The sequence below is a fragment of the Chanos chanos genome, chromosome 2 (genome assembly GCF_902362185.1).
Source record: "Chanos chanos chromosome 2, fChaCha1.1, whole genome shotgun sequence".
Lineage (NCBI taxonomy): Eukaryota > Metazoa > Chordata > Actinopteri > Gonorynchiformes > Chanidae > Chanos > Chanos chanos.
Genome location: NC_044496.1, coordinates 55,381,517 through 55,409,127, shown reverse-complemented (window position 1 = coordinate 55,409,127; position 27,611 = coordinate 55,381,517). Strand labels below are relative to the sequence as shown.

The 27,611-nt window shown below is 43.0% G+C and overlaps 2 protein-coding genes across 2 annotated transcripts; both read left to right on the top strand.

The window, feature by feature from the left end:
* Positions 1 to 1,903: 1,903 nt before the first annotated feature.
* xiap (X-linked inhibitor of apoptosis) lies at positions 1,904 to 7,759 on the top strand. The gene is made up of 7 exons (XM_030766556.1): positions 1,904 to 2,001; positions 4,337 to 5,118; positions 5,364 to 5,463; positions 5,736 to 5,805; positions 6,056 to 6,095; positions 6,212 to 6,403; positions 6,837 to 7,759. The coding sequence occupies exons 2-7, from the start codon at positions 4,362 to 4,364 to the stop codon at positions 7,028 to 7,030; spliced, it is 1,353 nt and encodes a 450-aa protein (XP_030622416.1). The 5' UTR covers positions 1,904 to 2,001; positions 4,337 to 4,361; the 3' UTR covers positions 7,031 to 7,759.
* A 651-nt stretch (positions 7,760 to 8,410) lies between these two features.
* On the top strand, positions 8,411 to 26,183 carry stag2b (STAG2 cohesin complex component b). The gene is made up of 32 exons (XM_030794481.1): positions 8,411 to 8,526; positions 12,538 to 12,674; positions 12,774 to 12,852; positions 13,231 to 13,362; positions 13,480 to 13,576; positions 13,984 to 14,060; positions 14,206 to 14,410; positions 14,707 to 14,858; positions 15,755 to 15,828; positions 16,136 to 16,259; positions 16,375 to 16,473; positions 16,769 to 16,848; positions 16,958 to 17,065; positions 17,444 to 17,555; positions 18,093 to 18,210; positions 18,923 to 19,026; positions 19,299 to 19,391; positions 19,507 to 19,596; positions 19,763 to 19,966; positions 20,231 to 20,301; positions 20,419 to 20,506; positions 20,593 to 20,673; positions 21,280 to 21,547; positions 22,344 to 22,483; positions 22,594 to 22,695; positions 22,859 to 23,007; positions 23,179 to 23,304; positions 23,791 to 23,996; positions 24,414 to 24,681; positions 25,043 to 25,153; positions 25,587 to 25,713; positions 26,061 to 26,183. The coding sequence occupies exons 2-32, from the start codon at positions 12,631 to 12,633 to the stop codon at positions 26,181 to 26,183; spliced, it is 3,852 nt and encodes a 1,283-aa protein (XP_030650341.1). The 5' UTR covers positions 8,411 to 8,526; positions 12,538 to 12,630.
* The last annotated feature ends 1,428 nt before the right edge of the window (positions 26,184 to 27,611 follow it).

Genomic DNA, 27,611 nt, shown 5'->3' with positions numbered 1-27,611 from the left:
TTTTTTTTTTTTTTCAGTTATTTCCTATGGCTACATGTCTTTGAAAACACTGTTTTCTAAACCTTTTTTTTTTTTTTTTTAAATTATGATTCTCATAATTATATTAATGTCTAATTGGACATAAGCTCTTCACTGTATTCGTTAATGCTTATTAACAATTACAGATTGCAGTTTCAACTTAAATTCCACGTGACTCAAGTACTTTTCCTTTGTGTTGTCACTAGTTATCTGTGCATCTCTTCATGCAAAGAAACCTGATGCCTCCTGTGCCAGGCGTCATTACAATCTTTTTTTGTGTTTTTTTGGTATATATTTTGGTTGCTCAGATTGTGAGAGAAATACATCAGTGTTCTTTTAGGTGGAGAAAAAAAAAACAAAGACAGATGAACTGATGGCACATTATTTTGTTAAAGGAGTGAATAAACAGTTTGAGATCCGTTGTGAGGTTTGTGTTTTGATGTACAGGTGTGGGACGCTTCAGGTAACCAGAAGCTTTAATAAGTTTCATTCATCTGCACACCCAATCCCATTTCTCTCTCGTTCCTTTTTGGGCAAGGTAAATTCAGTTAGTCGAAAGTGTAGGTATTCAAAGCGTCTCTGTCATAGACTGTCACTGTATGTTCCTCTCCGTGTAGTCGTAAACCAGTTGATAGTTGCCTGCATGTTCTTCCAAGGACGCGTATCTACACACTCAAAAGGGAAGCAGAAGTTGTAGTGTAATCATTGTACCACAAGCAAGTGGCAGCTTTTTGATAGCTGTTTTACTTATGACACAAAGAGAGCTCATTCATACTGGGTTATTACTTTCTCTGTTCTTTTGACAGGAGCACCTTTGCCTTGGTAATTTCAAAAGAGAGCACCAACCTTAAAACATTTCTGAGAGGTTACTGAAGGAGTGCCAGGAAAGTGAAGGAAATTCCAAAGAATCCATCCTGAGTGACAAAATGAGTGGCACTCTGAGTATCTGTGAAATGTTTTCGAGAGGGTTTTCAGTTTCTGTTACATGGTTTTAGGTATGACCTGTGATTAGTGTTTCAAATAAGCTAAAATATCCTAATCCTTTTTTTGTAGTTTATTTTATTGCAACAGACTTTGCTACTTTTTCTTTAAGAACATTGGTATTAAATTTCAAACAAAAACACTGACTGAGGGCATGGACAAAGATAATTTGGGGGAAATTCTGTCACTGATATGGGAGAGTTATTGAATTGGCTTTTACCCTTGGTTTGTGAATGAAAGTATTGTTTGTATGAAAAGGGGTAATTTGCATGGGAAATGCAGATCGGGGAGTTTTGTCTTTTGAATGCAGAAACCATGATGTAAACCCAGACCATAGGTTCCCCGTTTCTCTTACCCGAGAGAATGAGAAATGAGATTGCCAGCCACAATTAGGTAGGGGGGTTCTTTTAAAATTCCACCACGCACTGAATGCATCGAAGCAGTTGTTTTTAACATCCGTTCAAAATTATAGTTAATCACCTACATTTCAGTTTAATATAATTTCATATGACTGATTTCTCCTGTCTAAGTATCTAGAGAATAGGATGGCTGTTGGTTCACAGAAAATAAAAACTTAAAATTTGAATATCTGTACACACTGACGCACATTTTCAGTATACAAGATTCTGACACGAAGCAGGCTTTTGTACTTGTAAGCGTCCTTTTTACAATATCACGGGGAATAACAACTTTATTCTTTTTAACGGGCGATACATTGACATTTTATTCTGAACAATGAACCTTGTATAATACATCACCTCATGTTTCGACTGGCAAGATAAAACGATAAAGCATTCTTCACATTACAGAAGAGAGAATGTGTGGTCGATTTCCTGACATCATTTCCGCTTTCGTAGGCGACTACAGTGCCCTTTAATCGCAGTGCATCAGTGTCTCCCGAAGGTTGTGAGAGACGCATAGAAGTGGATTTTAGGCCTCAAAGGATACTTCCGACGACAGTTGCAATACTGCAAGGATTATTTTAACGTAATATCTACGAAGGTAAGCAATAGTGAGCAGTAATCATACTTAGTTAATGACTACTTTAGATATTTGTAAGCAGCGTTCAGTGTATCACTGGCTTGCTAGCTCGCTAATGTAACTTCATTGACAGTATGGTTGCTCAAGAGCAAATGCGTTCGATCAAAGTTCAGAAAACTAGTTCAAAGACCACATATGCTCAGTCGACAAGCTGGTATTTTTTTTAATCTCTTAGTCATGCTGAAAAGAAATTCATAAACGAATTTATAAATGCTGTCAACGCTGTGTCAATCTGACTTTGCCGCTGTCATTTGGGGAAACATAGCATTAATGCAAGATAAAAGAGACTTTAATTCAGGCTGGGCTTGTTTTGCTCATTCAAAGCAACACATTGTAGTCACATAACAATGAAAATCAAAAGCACAATTCAGCATGTAACAGCCGAGAAAGATCGCACATGCTTCGTTTTACCAGGACAGCACCAGAAAGCCATGGGGTTTTTTTGGTGGTGTCCCTAGTTCTAGATAGTCACCAGGATGTAGCAGTGGTTAAAGTGCAAGACTTTCGCTCATGTGAGCCCTGATACCCTTTAGATTTTTCATTTTCATCTCAGTTTGCGGAGAACGTTTAAAAAGGTTCAACCGAATAGTTACACTAATGTTTGATTTAACTGTTAGCTTCAATTTCTTTCATTATCGTAATGAAATGTGAGTAGGGGGAAATCCCTCCGAAACGTCGGCGTCCCAGCGGCTATGGGGAGTTCCTGGTGGGAATTTAGGTATTCATCTAATGAAAAAAATTACATTTTTTTCAGTCACAGTGACAGAAGTCACGCAAAGCCTGTATGTTCTGATTGGCGATAGTGAATTAAAGAATTGTTTGACTATCAAGAAGTAGTTCTGCATGCACGTTTTATGAGCGTGGACTGCGTATTGTTGATAAATCCAACGAATTTGATTCAACTCCACTCCTGCACTTTTGACGTCTCTGCACACTACATTATTGTTAATACATGACGAATTTCGAGAATTTGCCATTGTTCGCAACTTGCACTGACAAATCTTGGCTTAGTGTCCACACTACATAACCAGGAATTTTAGCATTTCCAGGACGTTTTTCTGTTGATGGCCTGGAAAAAATGATACGATCGAAGTCACCAGACATGTTGAATTTTACCATGTACACAAAGTAGAATCCATTTTTAATAGAAGGAACTCTTTGTGAGATTTTCTTTTTGGATTTGCTTTTAGGGTGGGAAACCTCACTCCATGAGATGAATGTTCTGTACTGTGACACACCCAGTGTACGCAGGTATATTTCAGAACACTGCTCCGTGCGTATATCCACATATTCCTGCCATACCAGAGGGTGGTGCGTTTTTGACAATAACAAATGTTCCGCTTTGGTCTGAGACCATACTAAATGCTAAATGGGTCTAGAACTAACACCTTTTCCGGTATCCTTCTATCCTCTGGTGAACTTTCTCTGGAAATATCCATATTCTTATCACATGTCGCAGGCGGGATTTCACGTGTGACGGAAAACGCCTCTGTTTCTTAAAGGGGCAACGCCACGTTATAGCATTGGCGCTGCAGAAAATAAAAACAAAAAACTCTATCAACCCCTAACGCTGTTAGATAGCATTAGACCCTCAGGGCTGTAGTGATACACGCATACGCGCACATACGCCGAGTCTGTTGGTATAAATGGCCATTCTTGTTAAGTCACTGCAACAAAACGTTGAATGTGGCTGCTCTCGCAGTTGCGTAAAAGTGATGTTACATTACCGCTGCAATGATTAGATTGTTAGAATTCCTGTACAGCCCAGCGGTGGAATGTTCTCACCACAGCCCAGATAAGTCTTACTCATTTAATTTTTGTGCTCGGTTGAATTGTGATGTAATCAACGCATGTTCACATAAACAACTGAAGTGATGTTTAAGCAGTCAGTTTACATGACTTTTCTGACCAAAACTTTCTTTAAAAACACATTCTAATGCAATAAAGGGATTTCTCTTTCTCTCCAGTGATTAGTTCTACTGGTGTAACAGTGTTTTATATTAAACTCGATGCTCAGTAAAATGGGTGTGTGTCCTGTTGTGTAAAGGGCTGGGATTCTCTATACGGATAACAGACTAACTTAGCAGACAAAGCCCTGGCTCCACCTCTAGTTTGTTTCCAAGGAGTTTATTTGTAATAATTGGTGACATCACATTTGTAGGTGTGGGTCTTTGTGGTAAGGTTTTGACACTTTTCCTAATCTACTGAGAGTAAGCAGCGTACAACAGAGACATAAATTTGTTAGTTTGTTAATGTGCTTAATGGATTTTTTTCCCCCCTCATTGTAACATGACAGACACTCCTGAGAAGATTCTACAGTTATGGCTGGCTTTAGTGATGACGGTCAACTCCAAACAGATGACTCTGCAGATTGGGCCATGATGCAAACACGTCTGGAATCTTTTCGCGACTTCCCGCGTGCCAAGGACGTGTCGGCAGAGAGGCTGGCCCGAGCAGGGTTCTACTTCACGGGCAGGTCCGACCAGGTGCGGTGCTTTAGCTGCCAGAAGACCGTGGAGAACTGGAACAAAGGTGACGCTCCCGCACGGAGACACCACGAAGCGTCGCCTGAGTGTAGGTACCTGAGCTGCACCCACCGCATCAACTCTGAGCCCATATCCAATGGCTCCACCTACGACGAAGAGGCGGAAGCCATGGAGTTCCGCCTACGCACCGGGGAGGTGGTGGACGAGTCCACCTATCCCATGATGCCTCACATGAAGAGCGAGGACGACCGCTTCAACACGTTCACCAACTGGCCGCCCTCGGCCCCCGTGCGCCCCGAGGATCTCGCCCAGGCCGGACTGTTTTACCTGGGGACGTCAGACAGGGTGCAGTGCTTCTGCTGCGGAGGCATGCTAACGGGCTGGGAGCCTGGAGACAACGCCTGGGACGAACACTCCCGGCACTTCCCCAACTGTTTCTTCATCCTGGGTCACGACGTGGGCAACGTGCCATCAGAGCTACCCCGACAGAGCAGAGGGATGGAGGCATTCGAGAATCGCCTCGACAGCTTCCGAGGTGCCAAGCATCCAGTCGAGCCTGAGAGACTGGCCAGGGCGGGCTTTTATAGCACGGGTATGTGGAAGTGACATACCAGTGTGACAGCTAGAGGTTTTAGAGTCACTCAGTAAGAAGAGCAGGCCAGAGTGGTTCCATATAAACAAGGTCAAAACTATGACCCATGTTTTTAGCGGATTCACAAAATAAATAAATAAATAAATAAATAAATAAACAGCCCAATTGAAGTATTTGTAACAACTGCTGTATTCATTGAGAGGATTGGAGTGCGATGGTGTTTGATGATCTTTTGGTTTATGAAGGTTTGCAAGACCGCGTGACATGCTTCAGGTGTGGTGGAACTATAAAGGACTGGCAGCCAGACGAGGACCCGTGGGAAGAGCATGCCAGACACTATCCAGGGTAAAAGACACTGACCGTCCACTTGACCTGTACCATCCAATTTCTAGTCTGGGGTTTCATAATTCTTACCTCATTGGAGTCAGCAAATGGTAGCGATTAATGCAATGTATTACTGAGTCATTTGCTTAAAATGAAGAAATGTAGGTGGTTAGATTGCACACTGTTGAATGCAATGACATGTCGTGTATGCATTGTTGTAGCTCACACATTTCAGCATACATGCAACGTACCAGATGCTGTGACCTCAATTTGACCCATATTTTAAACCGCAGATGCAGTTTCGTGATGGAAGAAAAAGGACCTGAGTTTGTGACCAGCGTGCACCTTAGGGACCCTAAGCAGGTAAAAGATTAAACACATCCATCACCTTGGAAAAAAGAAGTCATTCATCTGCTGTTGTCACCCAAACAATATGTCCAGGACCTTAATATGCCTGTTGTGTTATTAACACATAGCTTAATTGCTCTAGTTTGTGTGCATCAAAGAACAAAGAGAGGGAAATAAGAAGTTATATGTGAAAGATGAATTATTACTAAGTTCCAAATTATGTCGTTGTGACGTGATTTTTGACTAGCCTTTTTATTTCCTCCAGACTCATAGTCACCAAAATGGATTTTCCAGTCATGAGAAAGGTAATTCATTATTACACTTCTACCAAAAAAAAAAAGAAAACAATCCAGTATACCTCTAAAATTTACCAAACAGTAGTTCAGGTTAAACAAAAACATTTTCCCCCCCTGTCTTCCAGCATCAAACGTCATGCAGTCAGACATAGCTCACAAAGTAGTGGAGATGGGCTTTGACCCAGTCAAGGTGGAGAGGACCATCCTGGAAAAGATCCGGAGGACTGGTAGAGGGTACTCCACGGCCGATGAACTTGTACAGGATTTCATGAATGACACAATGGAGAGTGAGTCTGAGGGGTCAAAAGACAATGATGGTGAGTTCAGAGCAAGAGCAGCAGAGTGTCTGTTGTTTTAACGGCAGTGCCTGCGATCTGCATCAGTATTCCCACGGTGGTTACTGCTTCATTCATCACTTTTTGTTTCTGTTTTGTATAAGTTTTGTGCTGATGCCCTTTACTGGAATCAGCTGGTCTAGTGCTGGGCTGTGTCTAAATTTGATAACATCAGTGGGCCTTGCAGGAATTGTAGGAGAGACACCACATTAGATATTTTCAACAAAGTTTATTATTGAGAACTGTATTGTTATTGTCGTAAGAGGTGTGAATGGTTTTATAGTGAAGCTGATGTGTGCTAAATATTGTCTCCTTAAATATTTTTTGATCTTACATTATAAAATGCAGGATTTTTGCCCATAGTAAAGCACCTTTATATCAGAAATGTGATGTTTTTGTCGTTCATATGTTTCAGATGAAGACCCATTGAAGAAGCTGGACAGGCTACAGCGGGAGAAACGGTGTAAAGTGTGCATGGATCGAGACATCTGTGTGGTCTTCACTCCGTGCGCACACCTGGTCACCTGCGAGAAGTGCTCAGAATGTCTCCACAAGTGTCCAATCTGCTGCAGAGAGATCAAAGAGAAAATCAAGACATACATCTCCTAACTGTCAACAAAAAGTTAAAAAAAAAAAAAAGAGAGAGAAAGAGAAAGAGAGAGAGAGAAAAATTACAATGCTGCTGCTCCTTCATGATAATGTACTACAAACATTTCCAAAGATGTATTTTAGTAAATATTTTCTGTACATACTTAAGAGGTTTGCTGATGTTTATTCCTTCACATGAAAGATTTAAGGGTATATTGTTCTTTTATTTCTGAGTAATAATGTGTAAAGATGTAAATTATTGTTTTATTACTTATTACTAGTGTGTGCTGAATTAATACTGAGAGGCAATGGGTTTGTATCTGACAGAAATAAACATCTAGTATTGCTCATACTCCCGTATGTACTTTGAAAGCGAAAATGTATCAAAGGAATCAGTTCATCAGCATAATTTTACAGACATCAGAAATCAGTACTTTCCATGGATTTTGTGTTGAAAGAGAAAAGATGAAATTCTTAACCATGTAGAATGTGAAGGACTTACTGCAGTCCTGTGCCTTTTTTCCTAATATTTTGTTGTAATTGCTTTCTGTTTCAGCCTTTGTATATTTAAGTCAACCACATAATCATTAATATATATTTTTTTCCCCTTTGCCTTTAACTTTTATATGGGCAGTTATAAGCTCTGAGAAAAGTAGTGACTCTTATCTTTGGACCTGATACTTTTCAGAGAAAGGTGTGTGCAGCTGATGGTCACTCCTTTTTTGCACTATGTTCTCATTTCCTTTTTCCTTTCAATTCTGGACAATAAATGATAAAATATGTTTCTTGCTTATGAGTCTTTCTTAAAAATCTATTTGGTTTCCCATCAGAAATTCGAGAGTGTTAATGTGAAGGACACTGGGGAATGTGTAAATTTTTTCTAAGCAACCCCCCTCCTCCCCAAACCTTCCTCATCTGAGAAAAAGAACTTAAAACACGCCTGTCAGGATAATAGATTCAAACAGCAAGGGGGATGTAGAAATATGGCTTTGTAACTTCCGATTCAAATTAAAAATGGTTTAACTTGCCAAAAAAAGTTGTTTGTTATAAGTTACCAAAGTATTACATAACATCAGGAATTTGACTATTTTAATCAAACTTAAGTTGTTGGTTAGGCCTTCGTTTTGGTGATATATAAATCTACATCGGATTTACATATACAATACCTAGGATTTTACTGACTAAGCAGCAACTTCTTGCAATTATTTTGATAAAGCTCCTCATAAAGGAACATAGTGTCCTTTGTGAAACGTATGCCTGTCAAAGCCCACTCCAAATTTACGTCTTACTATCTAACCACCAGGTGGCGGCTCCTTACCATGAGTTTCCCCTTTTCTATCACCGAGACAACAAACCGAACAGAGCAAGTGGGGTTAGAGAGTGTGTCCAAAACCGCCTCTGACCGCCACTTTCAAACTCGTTTCTCAAATAGCGCTGAATTGTTCAACTACGTACACCTGGGACGCTCAGATTCGTTCCAAAGTTGAGTAGCGGTTGGAATCAACACTGTCGACGAGGTATGTTATAAAATGGCGGAAACGATTATAGAAGTTTGTTGGTTTAGCTGTATTTTGCTGGTGTGGTTGTAGCATTGGTTGGCTAGCTAGGGTAGCCAAATGTACGGAGGTCTGGGACGAGAGAAAAGTGGTGTTTCAGTCACTTTCCACTTCAGTGAAACTACATAAGTTTTGAGTCCAGGCAGTTAATAACGGAATTGTTGGAAATTAACAATATTGGCGGTATTGGAAATTACGTCCTTGCAACGCGGAGTGCAGCAATTTCTCGATGCATCTTTTTAGGTAGCCACCAGTGAGATGGATAGCTGGCTGGCTAGTGTGGAACTCAAAATCTGAGGCAAGATGGAGGACGCAAGGTCTAAGTGTATCGAAGAGAAATATGTGTACTCTCCGGTTGAGCTTGTTCCTTGGCCCTAAATTACAGTTGTGTGTCAGACGTTAGTGCATGCTAAATGTTTACATCGAAATGCTAACAAAGCTAGCATTTCTTGCAATTGAGTGCGGGTAGAGCCAAGATGGAGAATTCCGAAAACAGCTGCTGTATTGGCTTCAAGATGGAGATTTTTTCTCGTGTGTTTTGGTCCATGAATTTTACCAGCGGTTTGATGTTATTTTTTAGTTTATTTTTCCTCTTGTGGTTTTTAACGAATTATTTTTATTGCACCAGAAAGTGTGGCGCTCACACCAGGGGATGAACCGGCCTCAGTCATAGTATTATCAATAATTGTCGTTGTACTGTTGAGGTTGCAACAATCCGCCGTTTGCATCACCTCCACCAGTAGCTAGCCAGCCAGCCAGCTAGCTAGCTGTTAGCGCTGAAAGCTACAGATATCTGGGTGACGACATGTCAGTGAATATTTACCTCTCCTCTGCGTGACCACTAACCTTATTCGTTTTTCGTTATTTAACGAATGGTAACCATCTCATCTTAATGATGGCTCTGCCTTGAATGGAGTCTGACCAATATTTTTATCCGTTTTATATACGGGCTGCCTGTGGTCACATTAAGCCGTACTGACCAAATGGTGAGCTAGCTAACATTAGCCCTATCTAAACTGATCTAGGCCAAGACCCGCTCATCAAATATTTGACAGACGGCACCGGTATCTAGCCTTGCGGAGCTATCGTACAAACCCAATACTGCATGCCCACTTGCCATGTGCGCCAAACCTCTCTATATCCTCATCGAATAAAATTAGTTGTTGATGTTTTACCATAGACTCACTTAACGTATGGGATATTCTTGTTATCACCACTAGCTTATGTGGGATGTTAGCGAGGAGTGCTACTGTTGCGGTGTCTGGTTGCTATGTTCATTTGGCGCCACTTTTCCTCAAACACTTTGTCGCAAGTCTTTAAACGCAACGACCTCCCTTATATTCATAAACACTCCATTCTGTGTAATTATATTCAATGCGTTGACTGAAAGTTTATTTGGAGCAGTGGTCAATAGAAAGTGAATTTAAAATAGTTTCCCCCCCCCCCACTTTGTTACCCCGCGTAAACTGTCCTTGGATTATATTAATGTGTAATTATAACTTAATATTACCATATTCCATTTAGAGTTGAGAGAAGTTATTCTTCAGGTACCTGCGGTGATCGCTACTTTTGCGTAGTGGGAAATCTACAATTTCACAAGCTGGGTGTAATCGGCCGTATTCGTGCATGTCAAAATTGTCACCGTTAACATTATCTTTGGACGTATACCTAGCGAACGCTACTCTTCCCTTCATCAAAACATTATGACTTTGAATTTTCCGCTCCGTCATGCACATTTGTGTGCACCATCCTTTTTGATAAACGTCTTATGTAATTATTATAGCCACACCCTGTGTGTTCCTCGTTTACCTTCAGTAATATATTTGAAGGATCGCATGTTTTAAGGCGTACTTTCAGACTCACCACCTTAATTTTCAAAGCGAAACCAGGAGATTTGTTTATTATCAAATATGTCTCAACGTTAATCAAAGCTGATTAAGCGTCTCTGTGTTTGCTGGCAAATGTATAACTATGGCCGGATTTCTTTTCCCTGTTGTTTTTCTTGTTTACGTCCACTAATGTCGGTGCTTGATTTTGATTGGACGCGATGATGACGGAGGGCGGATGTTGCCTAATTAGGAGTTAGAGGCAGAGACGTAGCACTGGCTGCGAATCAAAGCCCTGGCTTTCAGAAATGTTTCTTGGAAACTGTGGAAAAGGGATGTCCAATGAGCTCGTAGTTTAGCGTGAGAGACACGCTTGGCCCCGCCCTGTTGTTTTCATCGTGATTCATACACACATTTCCAGGCATATGGCTGTTGCAGCACAGCCCTGAATAGTGTGCAGACAGCGACACGATCATCCGTGCTTGTGTCCTGTGAGGTTTTACAATATGTTACCTTAACTTGGGTTCAGGATAGTATCAGTGTATCAGCAAAATTACAGTGGCATGCTCTGTCTTTAGATATTCAATATATTCCTGTGTTAATCGTCAGACTATTCTCACATAATAACTTGGGGGTTTTTGTGAACCATGAGTGTAGCCCAAAAGATCCATCCTTAAGCATTTTTTCCTGTTTGTCTTGTTTCTTATATATTGAATGTTTGGCACATTAAGAGCCATATTCTAGGGTGGTTACACAGATTGTTCATTCATCACCAGTATAATCAATATATCTGTGTGTAATTACAATAAATGAAGATGGGTATTGTGTTTCTGCATTTATGTATCTAAATCTATTTGGATGACATGTGACACACACACACACACACACACCCATACAGAGCACTAAGTGACGGCTGTCTGTCTTTCTTTTTTTTTTAATTTTGTCTGTGTAGTGTTATTGACACAGTGAAAGACAGTCATGTGTTACTGAACATCTTAATATGGTTGATTTTTATCTGGCTGTTTATATTCTGAATGTGACAATTTTTTTATGGAGTGCAATTTTTTTTTGTTGTTGTTGTACACGTAACAGCTAAGAGTTAAGACTTCAAAATAAGCAGATTCGTGAAAGTTTTCCTCCTGTAGCTTTTTTTTTTCCTCAGCTATGTGTGTTTCATGTGCAAATAAAGGTACAGGAACTGAATTTCCTCTACCTTTAACTTTAGTACACTATATGTTGTAGGCACTGACTGTGTGCTATGAACAGAGATCAGTGATGTGACAGCACTGTTAAACTTTCATTGTTAGCAGGCTAATACAGCGACTGCAGCTCAAAGGATAGCTGTTAACATCACTGTCCGACTCAGTGTAAACCTGTGCTCAGTATTGAGTAATCATTTGAATATCTTTAAATAGGCAAGTTCAGACCAGTAAGGCAAGAATTGTTTCATATTCAGGTCAGTAGTTCAAGGAGTGAATTGAAAGTTGATGTCACATTTTGTTTTAATTTTTTTTTGTTGTTTTTATAATTATTTATTTTAAAATTGCGTGCTGACGATGTGTGCTGAAAGTGGAGAATGTGCTCCAAAACATTACCAGCACTTAATTTGTGATATCTTGGCGAGTTGCAAAATCACAGTGATGAAATGGGGTTCAGTCTCTGTCATTTGTTCTCTGTTATTTCCACTGGACTTTCTCATCCTCAGTCTTCATGCAGGACTTGGCCAGAAGTGTTCAAAGTGAACACAGACTCAAAAGTAGTGCAACATTGCTCCCCTGCTGGCCATAATGAGACCTGCACTTCTCTTTGAAATCCCGTTCCCTCAGCTCTCACTGTCGGCTCACATTTACCTGTGGACACAGGCCGTCAGTTTTGAACAGTTTAATCTTAATTCAGTCATTTTGCACATATTTTGAAATGATCCCCTGGTGTGTCTAATAAAAACCTTCTGTTGTCTTATGGTGAGATATGTGTATTTAATTATGAATAGTTGAAAGCTTTGAGATAATAATGGTAGATCCAATCCTTCCGAGAACTATATCTGTTTCTGTGTAAGAGAGTGACACTTTTTTAATAAAACCGTAAAATGGTTCTATTGAATGTAACCCAACCCAACCGAACCTAAACCTTGCTTTCTTTGATCTAGGTCATTTGGAAGGAAGAGTTCGGCTGTTGGCGTGTGTATTCAATGAAGTTAAAATCTTTGCGAAGTTGATGTGGTCCAGAAAATGTTATAGAAATGATAGCAGCACCAGAATTACAGACGGAGTTCCATTTCCAACCGTGAGTCAATCTCTAAACATCTCCACACTCAACACATACTCGGCCTCTCACTTAACACTTAACACTGAACTCTCGCTATTTTTGTCATTTCATGAACAGGGACACAGATACTCGCTTTTCCTCGGACACGGATTTTGACGATCATGAGGGAAGAAATGTAATCCAAGGCAAAGGAAAGGTACTGACACCACACTCAGGCTGTTTTCTAGGTTATCGAGCGGCTAACGGCCCTGGTAGTAAAGACGTCGCAGATGTGTATATCGAGCGTGCGTCTATTGATTTATCCGTCCAGTCTCTTAGGCCAATTTTCCAGCCAGTTTGATTAATACAGCCTCCCACACTTGGGCCATCTTTGGTTATGAATTCTTAATCAGTGTGCAGAATACATTTTTTTATGATGACTCTGCAAAAGAATCTTAGCTAAAATGCCGCAGTTCGGTAGTCCGCTGCTCTGGCAGAACGGTTTGCGTGTAGCCAGGGCTGATGGAGGGGAAAGTTCTAGAGCCCTGACTGTTCCCTCGCTGTCACCGTGACCGTGACTGTGTGTGCGCCTCAGGCAAAGAAAGGCAAGAAGGGAGGCGGGGGAAAGGGCGCGGGAGCCGGCCGCATGAATGGACACCATCAGGAAAATGGCATGGAGAACGTCATGCTGTTCGAGGTGGTCAAGCTGGGGAAGAGCGCCATGCAGGTCAGTGCGTTTGTCAAGCTTTAAAAAAAAAAAAACAAACAAAAAAAAAAAAAAGAAAGGAAATGACATGTTGAGATAACAAAAGGCATGCGTGTGTGTTTTGTCCTCTCTGACCAGTCGGTGGTGGATGACTGGATTGAGTCCTATAAACACGACCGGGACGCCGCCCTTCTAGACCTCATTAACTTCTTCATCCAGTGTTCAGGGTGCAAAGGTGAATTCCTCTGTCTCTTAACATTAGTGTAAGATAGCACTTAGTGTGTCAGTAGGCACTGTCAGAAAACAGCACTGCTTGGTACTTAAGATATTTAACACAAAGGCTCAAAGGCCACAAAGCTAATAGTGAAGGAGGACTGTTAACATCGCTCACAGATTTTTAAAACCAAATGAAGTAATAACAGCGCCTGGATTTACCAGTGTGAAAATTGGTGTCAACATTTTTGAACCCTAATTGCTAAATTCCATTGACTGATATTTAAGCCATATTGAAGCACTTAATTAAAGTATGTGACCCCTTTGTGTCAAGGGCCATCCCCTGCTACCGTAGAAGTCAGCTGTTGTTTGTGGTTATTACTGTCCTAACTGATGTATGAACTGTCTCTCTGTTTTTCTCTTTTCTAGGTGTGGTCACTGGTGAGATGTTTAGGCACATGCAAAACTCAGAGATCATCAGGAAGATGACGGAGGAGTTTGATGAGGTATTCACCACCCCCCCCCCCAGTGTTTCTCAGATTGTCAGCCCTCTTAGCCCTCCCTAAACAGAGCAGTGTTTTCTTCAGTAATATACTGTAAGCCTATTAGAGATTAAGCCCTGCCCCTCTTTCCATCTCATGTCGATTTTAGGACAGTGGTGATTACCCCCTGACCATAGCAGGGCCTCAGTGGAAGAAGTTCAGGGCGAGTTTCTGCGAGTTCATCGGCGTTCTGGTCAGGCAGTGCCAGTACAGCATCATCTATGACGAGTACATGATGGACACGGTCATCTCTCTGCTCACGGGTCTGTCGGACTCGCAGGTCCGAGCGTTCAGACACACCAGCACGCTCGCAGGTCAGCACCGACCTCTCCTCAGGTCACCGCTGCTGCCTGGAAACAGCTGTTGACTTTTTTTTTTGTTTGTTTGTTTTGTTCTTTATGATTGACACCTGATGTGCCTCTCTATTCAGTGTTTGCATCGCTTTGGAAACAGCACCTGAAATTCTGTGGTTCTTTGGCCTTTTGCAGCCTCAGTGTCCATACCTGCCCTGATTCTGTGTTGTAAGGGCATCGTCTTTGTGTGTGTGTTAATTTGTTGTTTTTGTTTTGTTTTTTTTTTGTTTTGTTTTTTTCCCCCGCATGTTCTGCAGCCATGAAGCTGATGACGGCCCTGGTGAACGTCGCGCTGAATCTCAGCATTAACATGGACAACACCCAGCGGCAATACGAGGCCGAGAGGAACAAGATGATCGGCAAGAGAGCCAACGAGCGCCTGGAGCTCCTGCTCCAGAAACGCAAAGAGGTGAGGGCTGGAACGCAGGCTACCGGAGCACCGGACTGTCAGACGCTCCGTCAGCCTTCGTCAAAGTGCGCTCCTTCGTTTGCCCTTTCGGTGTTAAAGTCTAGACTTTCCCAGCATTAACTCAGACCGTCGCGTTCTGGCCTCTGTGGTTCATTCCTTACTATAGAAACTCATTTTCACCCTCTGTGTGTGGCAGGCAACACTTTGCAGTGACTCTTCACTCTCCCACCGAGTTCCTGTTTCACAGCCAACATCATGTCGCCATGGCCTGTGGGCAGAGAAGTCTGACAGAACATACACGTCTTTTTTTTTTTTTTTTAAAGACAGTTTTATCCTCTTTTGTATCTTTCTTTTTTTTATACCTTTTAGCAGAAAGTGAGATTTTGGGAGCTTTTGGGGTGTAAAGCATGGGTTTGCGTGTAATGTAGTTCGTAGAGTTTGCCGTGATGCTCATATACAGTGGGCAGAGAGGGCCTGTCAGACTGGTCTGAGGAGGAAAGAGCCGTGTTTCCCTGGCATTGCTAATTAACACAGAGTTATGTAATGAGTGGGCCTGCCGGGATACCATCTGCCTCTGTCAGTGTGTGTCTGTTACAGACAGAAAGAGAGAGAGGATATGGCTTCCTCATCTCCAGGCAGTTCAATTGAGCTGAGTCAGACTGTGGGGTCAGTATCTGTTTGCTGACAGAAGACTCATTCAGAGAGTCCTCCTCAGATCCGAGACCAGGCCTAGCACTCTGAATCCAACGAGGCTGGGTCATATTTGTGTGTGTGTGTGTGTTCGCGTGTGTAAATAATACTTCAATAAATGTTATACTTGTAAATAATTTCAGGTGGTCAATTAAATGTGCTGTGTTGTATCTCCTAATCAATTCTGTGGTTTCTGGTCCGTGCAGCTTCAAGAGAACCAGGACGAGATCGAGAATATGATGAATGCGATATTTAAGGGTGTCTTCGTTCACCGATATCGGTACATATTTCCTCATCATTTGCCAGCTCATTCTGTACTCACTTCTGTGTGTCTCAAGGTTGTTGTGTTACTTTTTATTGTGGACTAGGCCTCTCTCGCAAAGAATTTATGTCCAAACATATCCAAGATTATGCATAAAAGTCACTTAAATCTTTTTTTTTGTTGTCTTTCGAAAAATAATTGTGACGTGCGGTTTTAGAAATGTGCACCAGTCCTTGTGTGAACAAACAAACATAATGTCTAGCGGATTTGGTAAAACATAGTAAAAGTTTTGGTGCAGTGAAAATCCCGTTGGTCTTCCCTACAGCGACTCGATAGCAGAGATCAGAGCCATCTGCATCGAGGAGATCGGTGTGTGGATGAAGATGTACAGCGATGCCTTTCTCAACGACAGCTACCTGAAATACGTGGGCTGGACCATGCATGACAAGGTGAGGCTGTCTTCCTCATGGCCTTGATGTCAGGTGTGTTCGTGCTGGCTCCGGACGGTAACTAACCTGAGGTGTGTGTGTGTGTGTGTGTGTGTGTGTGTGTGTTTCCCCACAGCAAGGGGAGGTGCGATTGAAGTGTCTCACTGCTCTCCAGGGTCTGTACTATAACCGTGAGCTCAACAACAAGCTGGAGCTCTTCACCAGCAGGTTCAAGGTCAGGACCATCTGTGTGACTCAACAGTCTGTTGTGCAGTGTGGAATGAAGTGCTACAGTTAAAGTGTTTGAAGAACTTCAGTAACTACAGATTTCTGCTTCAGAAGCCATAAATGACAAGCATAAATAACTTGGCTCACTCATTCTTATTTGACATTATTGTCCCTCAGATTCAGAGATTTGGACAAAGTCATTTTAAAATCAAATAACAGCAGTGTACATTCAAGCACACATTCGTATGTTGTCGGAACAATGAACGGACGTTAATTTAACGTTTTTCTGCCCTCGTTCACAGGACCGAATTGTGTCTATGACACTAGACAAGGAATACGATGTAGCTGTTCAAGCAATAAAGCTCCTGACTCTCGTTTTACAGTAGGTGAACTTCATCCGCCAGATACCGAATCATCATTCCTCCGCTCAGCACCCAGACCGCGCGGGCGAAATTAATATCGTTTTGATTATTTCTGCCGTGATGTTACAGAAGCAGCGACGAGGTCCTGACTGCGGAGGACTGTGAGAGCGTGTACCATCTGGTCTACTCAGCTCACCGGCCCGTTGCCGTGGCAGCGGGAGAGTTTCTCTTCAAGAAGTACGTCTCACTTTTTTTTTTTTTTTTTTAAGCTCTTTTTCCCTTTTAAATCTGGTTTAATGTTTTTAATGAAAGGGTGGAAGTCAGGCCAGACACTTGTTTTTGTTCAGTTTTATAGAAAAATGACACGCAGTTTAAAAGAATCTTTCATCTGAAGGTCTTGGACAAAATAGCAAAGCTCTTAAACGTCCCTTGACATTTTCTCCTGAGAATGTTCTTGACCTTTTAATATCATTTTCTAGTGTCTGGATGGTGACAGTGATAGTTCTCAGCTGAACGTAACAGACTGAAATGTATTATACCGCAGTTAGTTGTAGTGTGAGTCTGAGGATGATGTGGGAACTCTTTTGACGTTGACGGTGATCTGTGTTTTCCTAGACTGTTCAGTCATCGAGACATAGACGAAGACAGCATGCCCAAGAGACGAGGCAGACAGAGCATAAACGCCAACCTCATCAAAACCACCGTCTTCTTTTTCCTCGAGAGCGAGGTGAGCAGGGAGGCATTCTCTCTCTCTCTGTGTCTCTGTGTCTCTCTCTCTCTGTCTCTCTGTCTCTCTCTCTCTCTCTCTCTCTCTCTCTCTCTGTCTGTCTCTGTCTCTCTCTCTCTTTCTCTGTCTGTCTCTGTCTCTCTCTCTCTGTGTCTCTCTGTCTCTCTCTCTCTCTCTCTCTCTCTCTCTCTCTCTCTCTCTCTCTCTTTCTCTGTCTGTCTCTGTCTCTCTCTCTGTCTCTCTCTGTCTCTCTCTCTCTCTGTCTCTCTCTCTCTCTGTCTCTCTCTCTCTTTGTCTCTCTCTCTCTCTTTCTCTCTCTCTCTGGTGTGCGGCTTTGACTGACTACAGCCTTAAGCGTGCGTTAGGCGTTTAACTCAAGGTCGCTCTCACAGATGGTCCGTCAGTGGCGACACGTTTCACACATCAAAGCCTTTTCGCTTCGGGGAAAACCTCTTCTGAGGAGGCTGTGAGTCATGCGGTGCTAGCTCAGTGTGCATCGTAAGACAGTAATGTCATGTGTCGCTGTGTCATCCCCAGCTGCACGAGCATGCGGCCTACCTGGTGGACAGCATGTGGGACTGTGCCACGGACCTGCTGAAGGACTGGGAGTGTATGATCAGTCTGCTCCTGGACGAGCCACTGCCCGGAGAGGAAGGTCTGAGCTCTCTCCACCTCAGCTTTGTCTCTGCTCTCACTCCGCACGGCTCACTCTGGGCTCTGCTTTCACCCCGCGATGCTCGCCCTGGGGCCTTTTGCCTTTCCCTGTCTGTTGTCCTGTGTCGTGCCGAGTTTTGTTCGGGACGGTTTTGTTTGAGCAGTATGCATTTAGAATACATTTGCTGTTTGATAGAATCTCAGGCATGAAAGCTGGTCCTTCTGTTTGCCCTGCTACACACACACACACACGCACACACACACACACACACTGTCACACACTAACACATCAACACATCAGGCCTCCACTGACAGCCTGTGGTCAAATGGTCAACTCATTCTCAAACAGTGCATCAGTGCAGTCACATGTGTCAGAACAGGTCAAAAACTAATACATACCCAAGAGGAGGTCCATAAATCATGTGTGTTGACAAAGAAAGTGCTATACATATAAAGCATTGTTGTTGTTATTATTATTATACGGACTGGTTAGAGCAGCGCTGTCATAACCATTCCAAACACGTAGTTATATTACAGCAAGATGCTAACGTGTTATTAAACATCAGATAGAAATGTTGAGAGACACAGCGTAGCCTTTATCAAGACCTCAGCTTTGTTACAGATCTGCACTCTGACCTGATTATCAGGAGAAAGTTGTAAGTGACTCTGAAAGGCTTTGTATTTGTAACCCGTACTTGATGTGTGTTTGACAGCTCTGACGGACAGGCAGGAGGCAGCTCTGGTAGAGATCATGCTCTGTACCATTCGCCAGGCTGCAGAATGCCACCCTCCAGTGGGCAGAGGCACCGGGAAGAGGGTGAGACCATCCACACCACAGCCACACTCCACTGTCAGAGCCCACACGAATTGCCTGTGAGATCAATCAGCCACAACCAAGCTGTTCCTACAGCAAATTGGGTTAATAGTCTGAAACAAAGAGAGAAGCATTTGAGTTTATTGGCCATTAACCTGTTTTACTTGAAGGAGCCAGACAACAAAGGAAACAGGCTGCTACAGTAAAGGAACCAATTTGGGAAGTTTTCTGAATTCATCTCCTTTATTTATTTATTTTTCGTTTTCTATTTTTAGGTGCTGACGGCAAAAGAAAAAAAAACGCAGCTGGATGACAGGACGCGGATGACCGAGCTCCTGGCTGTGGCGTTGCCTCTTCTCCTCGCAAAGGTAAACCTTTTAAATCATTTCAGCCGGTATGTTTAGATAAGCACTTAACCACACTGCGTTTGCCGTCGTATATACCACTGTCAAAAGACTGATGCTATGTCATTTCTGTCATCAGTACTCTGTCGACGCAGAGAAGGTTACCAACTTACTGCAGTTACCCCAGTACTTTGACCTGGAGATCTACACCACTGGACGGTTGGAAAAGGCGAGTCAAAAAGACAGTCCCCCACTCTCCAAACCAAATTAAACATGAACCATATTAAAAAGGCTTAAGACATCAGCGTGTGAACTCTCAGAAGTCTCAAGTGTTATTATGTAGATGGGGTGTGTATTGAACATGGTTTCTAAAGGCAGTAGTGTTTCCCCTGTAGCACCTGGAGTCCCTGCTGAGGCAGATTAAGGAGATTGTGGAGAAGCACACTGACACGGACGTGCTGGAGGCCTGTTCCAAGACCTACCATGCCCTCTGTAACGAGGAGTTCACCATCTTCAACAGGGTGGACATCGCACGCAGCCAGCTTCTGGACGAACTGGTGGACAAATTCAACAGGCTCCTGGAGGACTTCCTGCAGGAGGTGAGGACATGTTACAGAGAACAGCACTAATTTGTCAAATATGAAAAATTATGTGGTGCATGCGAGTCAGTTTAATAGATGGACATTCGATTCTCAAGAGCTGAAATTTTGCCAAGAAGTTCGTCTGTGTTTTAATTTATGTCAGCAGAATTAATGGCATTTTTTTTCCAGTTCTTTCAGTTAAATGGGTTGAAATGAGGACATAGGAGCAAGTGTTAATATTCAGAAATGAAAATCCGTATCTGTCCTCTTTTTTTCCTGCAGGGTGAGGACCCGGACGAGGACGATGCTTACCAGGTTCTGTCCACGCTAAAGAGGATCACCGCGTTCCACAAGTAATGCCCCCACACGCCCCCCACCATTCCCCCAAACACACCCTCGCCTCACGGCCGGACTGACCCCGTGGCTTTTATTTTAATTCCTCCTCCTGTTTTCTTCCTCTCTCTTACCAGCGCCCACGATCTCTCCAAATGGGACCTCTTCACCAGCAACATTAAGATCCTGAAGGCTGGCATAGAGAACGGAGACATGCCCGAGCAGGTGACCAGCCTCACACGTCACGACATTAAAGCAGACGCGTGTCAGGAGACAGCTGACTGAGCCTCTGTCTGTGTATGTTCTTTCAGATCGTCATCCAATCGCTGCAGTGCACTCACTATGTGATCCTGTGGAACTTGGCCAAGATCTCCGAGGGGACCTCCAAAAACGTGAGACTCCAGTGTTAGGGATTGTTTGGGGGGCAGGGTGTGGGGGTGGGTGGTGGTCTAAACTGTTAATACAGGATATTCCTCTTGGTCATAATATATTAAATATGAGCGTGCTTGGTTGATGAGTGGAACCTTGGGTTTGATATTACTGACTGTTTGTGTTGATGAGTGGAACCTGGGGTTTGATAGTACTGACTGTTCATTTGTTTGTGTTGATGAGTGGAACCTGGGGTTTGATAGTACTGACTGTTTGTTTGTTTGTGTTGATGAGTGGAACCTGGGGTTTGATAGTACTGACTGTCCGTTTGTTTATGTTGATGAGTGGAACCTTGGGTTCGATAGTACTGACTGTCCGTTTGTGTTGAGTGGAACCTTGGGTTCGATAGTACTGACTGTCCGTTTGTGTTGAGTGGAACCTTGGGTTTGATAGTACTGACTGTCCGTTTGTTTGTGTTGAGTGGAACCTGGGGTTTGATAGTACTGACTGTTTGTTTGTTTGTGTTGATGAGTGGAACCTTGGGTTTGATAGTACTGACTGTTTGTTTGTGTTGATGAGTGGAACCTTGGGTTTGATAGTACTGACTGTTTGTTTGTGTTGATTTTCAGGAGGACATGGTGACTCTGAGGAAGCACATGAAAGCCTTCTGTCTGATGTGTCAGCGCTATCTGAGCAGCGTTAACACGGCGGTCAAAGAGCAGGCCTTCACCATCCTCTGTGACCTGCTCCTCATCTTCAGCCATCAGATCGTCTCTGGGGGGAGGGAGGCCATGGAGCCCCTCATCTACACCCCAGAATCCTCTCTCCAGTCTGAACTCCTCAGCTTCACCCTGGACCACGTCTTCATCGACCAGGACGATGATAACAACAGCACGGGTGAGTCAGGGTCTCCGCTGCACCGCTAGCTTTCAACTGTCCCGACAGAACTCAACGAACAACCCCCCCCCCCCACCCCCGGGTCAAACAAGCATTTGAACAGCTTGGCTCTGTTCCAGTTTTCTAAGATTTTCTCTGTGTCCCTGTGGCCTCGGTCTTTTAATCAACAGGCTAAAAAAATAGTTTTGATGAAGAGAAAAAAACGCAGTATTCATCGCTTCAGCATATTCAATCCTTTCACAGTCAGCTAACTTCAGCAGAAAAGACCACAGTGGTAACGGAGCCATGGGAGTGTATTGGATCAGGGCCTAGTCTTTCCAATAGCTCAGATGCTTCTTTGACCCAGGTCTGCTTTACTTACAGCTGCGTTCACTGGCTGTGTAGAATGGAGAGAACTGAAACCTGTAACCTGTCTTAGATAAGCTTTGGCTCTAGTCACAGTGTCAAACGTGAATGACTGTACACAGGCGCAGAATGCCATAACAGTAATTAGTCATTATGGCCTGTAAAAACAGTCTGGACACATCAGAGATGACTAGCTTTACAGTAATATTACACTGTCACCGCACGGTGAATTCAGCCATTTAAACGAGAACTGTATGTTTGCACTCTTAGCAACGTGTGATAGCCAACCATCTGGAATCCAAAATCAGTATTTGCCTTTTACTGCAGTTTCTTGTTTTGTTTTTTTTTTATTTCACACGTCAGCGGTACGTTCTTCTCTTGGTAAGTCACTCTAATATATATATTTTTTTTTTTTAATCTCTTTTTTTTTTTGGTTGTGATTTTTGAGCAGACGGACAGCAGGATGATGAGGCGGGGAAAATCGAAGCTTTGCACAGGAGGAGAAATCTTTTGGCCGCCTACTGTAAACTCATCATTTACAACGTGGTGGACATGAGCACCGGAGCGGATATCTTTAAGCAGTACATGAGAGTGAGTTTTTCCCTTTTTCTCCAGTCTCGCTCCGCTAAACGTTTATTACACGCGGTCAGGGTTTTTTTTTTATTAACCTCACCGCCGCCCTTTTACCTTCTCCTCCGCAGTATTACAACGATTACGGCGACATCATCAAAGAGACGATGAGCAAAACGAGACAGATCGACAAAATCCAGTGTGCGAAAACGCTCATCCTGAGTCTGCAGCAGGTGCGTGTTTTTAAAAAAAAAAAAAAAAGGTCTTTTTTTTTAAAATGTCAGCCGTCAGTGAAATCGCTCTGGCATTATAGTAACTTTATTCTTCTGTCTGTTGGAGCGTTGAATTATGGTTTTGCCCTCTGGGGTTTTTTACCCTTTTTTTTCGCCGTTTCAGCTCTTTAACGAGATGCTTTCCGACCTGGGCCATAACTTCGACCGCACGTCCTCGTCGTTCTGCGGGATCAAAGAGCTCGCCAGACGGTTCTCCCTCACGTTCGGTTTGGATCAGCTGAAGACGCGAGAGGCCATCGCCATGTTACACAAGTAAGAATTTCGAGATCATTCTTGTGATCCTCTCCCTGCGTGTTCAGGGTCGCCCTGGGTCGTAACATGTGCGTCGTGGTTAAGCTTGGTTGGCTGAACCGGATGGCTGAACGTGGTTGTGTGTGTGTTGTTGTTTTTTTTTTTTTTTAACGGTGCTTTGTGAATTTGTAGGGACGGTATCGAGTTTGCCTTCAAAGAGCCAAGCCCTCAGGAAGGCAGCCCTCCAGTGAACCTGGCCTTTCTGGACATCCTCAGCGAGTTCTCCTCCAAGCTCATGAGACAAGACAAACGCACAGTGTAAGCCCCACTTACAAAAAAATAAAAGAAATAAAAAATTAAAAAAAAAAAAGTGTTTGAAATAGGTCTTATGTTAAGTATTCCACAGATTCAGTCCTGGTAGGTCGAATTGTTTTCATTTCTGCCAACAGCACTGGTCTGTAATTGGTTAAACACACCTTTTATCCCAGGTAAAATTAAGCCTCTAATGATGTGGTAGGAAGGTAGAAGACAGCAGGACATTGTCTCTCCAGGACTGGATTGAGGGAACTTAGTCTTACAACACTGTATTTGTTTTTATTGTACAAATGTAAACAGAGAACTCTCTTGTATGTCAGTAAATACAAGGCGGTTTATCTGAATTTTCTCTCTCCCTCTCTCTCTCTCTACCTCTCTCTCTACCTCTCTCTCTCCCTCTCTCTCTCTCTCTCTCTCTACCTCTCTCTCTCCCTCCCTCTCTCTCTCTCTCTCTCTCTCTCTCTCTACCTCTCTCTCTCTCTCTCTCAGGCACATGTACCTGGAGCGGTTCATGACTTTTCAGATGGCTCTGCAGAGGGAGGACTGCTGGCTGCCGCTCATCTCCTACAGGAACTCCTTACAGGCGGGTGGAGATGACGACACCATGTCTGTGGTCAGCGGCATCAGCAGCCGCGGCTCCTCCGTCAGGAGCAAGAAGGCAAAGCCCGCCACGGGCAAGAGGAAACTCGCTGAGGGTACGCAGTCCGCCACGCACGCACACAGACACACACACACAGACACACACACACAGACACACGCACGCACACACACACACACACACACACACACACACACACAGACACACACACGCACACACACACACACACACACACACAGAGAGCTCCTGTAGAGAGACTATGGCAGTCAGGAGGGTCAAACACCGAGCCCAGAGATATTGTCAGTCCTGCTATTTTGTGTGCTGAGTAGATAATAGAATCTGTGTTGAGAGAGTGATCAGCAGTAACTCCTTTGAAGAGAATTACAGTTACTTTGAAGCTATGAAGATTAGATACAAGAATTATTATTTTTTTTCTCAGTCTCAGAGGAGCAGAGTTATGGAGAGCTGATCTCAGATCAGTAGTTTGTAAACGTCCTGGTGTTTGTCTGTGCAGAGGAGAGCAGCAGCAGCAGCAGTAGCGAGGTGTGGATGAATCGGGAACAGGGCATGCAGACGCCGGTCATGATGGCCTCTCCTCACCTCACCTCCACCGTGATGCGCGACCCCAAACGCATGCGCCCGGAGGACAGCTACCTGGGCGTGTACGGCCTGCCCCCCGACCAGCAGCAACAACAACAACAACAACAACAACAGCCGCAGCAGCAACCGCCCCACCCACAGACTCCGCAGCCGCACCACCATCAAAGCCCCATGGACTACAAGTAAGCACCCCCACCCACCTCCACCCCCAGCCCCCCTCTGTCAGGGCATCTCTACAGCCTCAGCTGTTCAACAAACACAACACAGCCTATAGTCATCCTCATCAGTATAATTAACAGGCCATTTATGATGAAGGGATTGTCTGTGTGACGGCTTTTATCTGAGCCTGTTTTACATGAGGGTATTTTTTTATGGTTTTAGGGATTAAAGAATTTCAGTATTTCATGGGGGTTTTTTTTTTTTTGGAGACTTTTGGTAGTGTCGTTTCAGTTAGTCTGACAGGCTTGTGGAGAGCGCTGAGTGTTTTTGGAGTGTGTGTGTGGTGACAGGTGCTGAGGATGTTGTGGATGTGCTGTGTTGCAGTACACAGGTCACCTGGATGTTGGCACAGAGACAGCAGGCGGAGGAGGCCAGACAGCAGCAGGAACGAGCCATGAACTACGCCAAACTGAGGAGCAACCTGCAGCACGCCATGTAAGAGGCTTTCCCCGCGCACCGTCACCCGTGTCTGGGCAGGTTTACGTCACTCACCGGCATCCTCAGGACCTGCTCCATGCACACGCACACGCACGCACACACAGGCAGCACACAGACACACACACACACGTTATCTGTATACAAATGGAACTGCAGTGGGAGATGTATTAGGAATGTCCTTCATAGGAACACAGAAGTCATGTGTCACTGAGAAGGAGATTCATTTGCTCTCTTTCCCTCCTGCTCCCTCTTTCTCTTTCTCTCTTTCTCTTTCTCTTTCTCTTTATTTTTACCTTTCTGTTTCTCTTTGTCCTTCTTTCTCTTTCTATTTCTTTCTCTTTCTTTTTCTTGTTATCTTTCACTTTCTCTCCCCCCCCCCCTTTCTCTCTCTCTCTCTCTCTCTCTCTCTGTCTGTGTGTGTATGTGTTAGACGCCGTGGGACGGGGCTTATAGAGGATGATGAGGAGCCAATCGTGGAGGATGTGATGATGTCATCGGAGGGCCGGATTGAAGATCTGAATGAGGGCATGGACTTTGACACCATGGACATAGATCTGGTATGAGAGCACATGTGTGTACATACACACACACACACACAAAGGGACTTGGTCACCTATATGCACTATGTCATTTGCAATGTATGGACTGTGTGCTTTGTTCAGGGTTAATTGTATGCATAAACCTGTCTCTCTGGTTCTCTCTCTCTCTCTCTTATTAATTAAAATTAATAAAGAGAAATTAAATTTTCTTTTGAGAAAACACACAGACACACAAAAGGATGTTAGGCCCTTAAGGTTTAAGAGTCTTCACTGGGTGTTGAATATGTCCCTAACCCTGCTTTGTCCTTGTGTTTATTTGTTTATTTAATTAACCCCCCCCCACTTTATTTTTCTTTTTTTTTTAGCCCCCATCAAAGAATCGCAGAGAGAGATCAGAGCTGAAGCCAGACTTTTTCGACCCTGCGTCCATCATGGATGAGTCTGTAAGGACCACACATTTCCTGGGTTATGATACTTTTCAGCGGTAATGTGGAGGTCATTTAAGGTGTTCTCCACTTGTAAGGGTGTGAAAGAAAGAGATGACCACTAGATGGCACTAATGGGAGTGATTTCTATCACCAGTTCATTTTTTTAACAATTGACTTGTTCCTTTGATAAAAAAAAAAAAAAAAGTTTAAAAAAACCAAATAAACGTTTTTTAAAAATAATGATCACAGGCAATTACAACTAAACTAACCAGACTGATTTGGGCCAATAACCTGTCAAATGAAATCCTAATTGAGAGAGAGTGTGATTTGGTTGCTGACGCTAAACTCATACTGAACGTTGAACATTTTCTTTTGTAGGTCCTTGGAGTTCCCATGTTTTAATATAATAATTGGAGGATGTAAGAAGAGAGGAGACATTTTATGAGACTTTTATGTAAATTTCAGATATATTTTCATGTAGAGAATATTTCTGGCCCAAGCTCCATGGACTAATATGGGCATCAAGAAAAATAAAAGGCTTGTTCACTGGGAGACTTGACTAAAGTCGAAAAAGGACGAAAAAAAAACAAAAAAACAACAACAACAACTCTAAAATGTTTGTAATCATTGGGTAAGCTTTCCTTATTCAAGTGAAACAGAGGCAGACAGGTTTCTTTTTTTTTTTTAAATCTATGAAATCTTTGTTTGTCTGTTGCCATTTTATGAATATGTTAATGTATTTTGAAGTTGAGGACAAGAAAATAAGTTGTGGTAAGACATTTACAGAAGCTTTCTCAGACTTCTTCAGAAGACTTGTGCTATTTCTGAAAAATGAGAGGGTAAATGCATTTTTTTAACTTAAAGAAGACTTTAAATGTATAGATCTTTTTGTAACAGTAAATAATCACGTGTAAAGTAGTAATTTAAACAAGTCATTGTTTATCATAGTGAGCATTGAGACATTTTATTTCTCTCAACTGTCTTAACACCTCAACCAGGTATGGGCCTCCTGATCTTCTGTGTTTAGTCTTTTAGTTTCCTCTCTGACCCACTTTTGACAAAAGGAAAAAGAAAAAAAAAAAAAAAAAGTTATTCGGCCAACGACGCATGGTACCCACAGGACACTGAGGCAAAACCGCTAACGTCGTCAGACTAGATCGGTGAAGACAGAGAAAGTTTGATTAGGATGCATCTGCGTTTCTTTGAAGCTTACCCAAAGATTTGAACTGTTTTTACCTGTCCCTTTGAGATCCCGAAAATGCCAAGGAATCGAGAGAAATCTCTCCAGTAGTGCCACTGTGCTGTGTCAAAGTCCTCTGAAAACTTAGTGTAGATTTTGTCTGCCTGGGGAAAGAAAAAAAAAACAATCTCTCTCTCTCTCTTTCTTCCCTCATCTTCAGTGTAGTAGAGTGTTTGATGTAAGTCTCTACATTTGAAATAAAGTTATGTATAAATTGGTGCTGATTTTATAACTGTGCATTTAGGGTT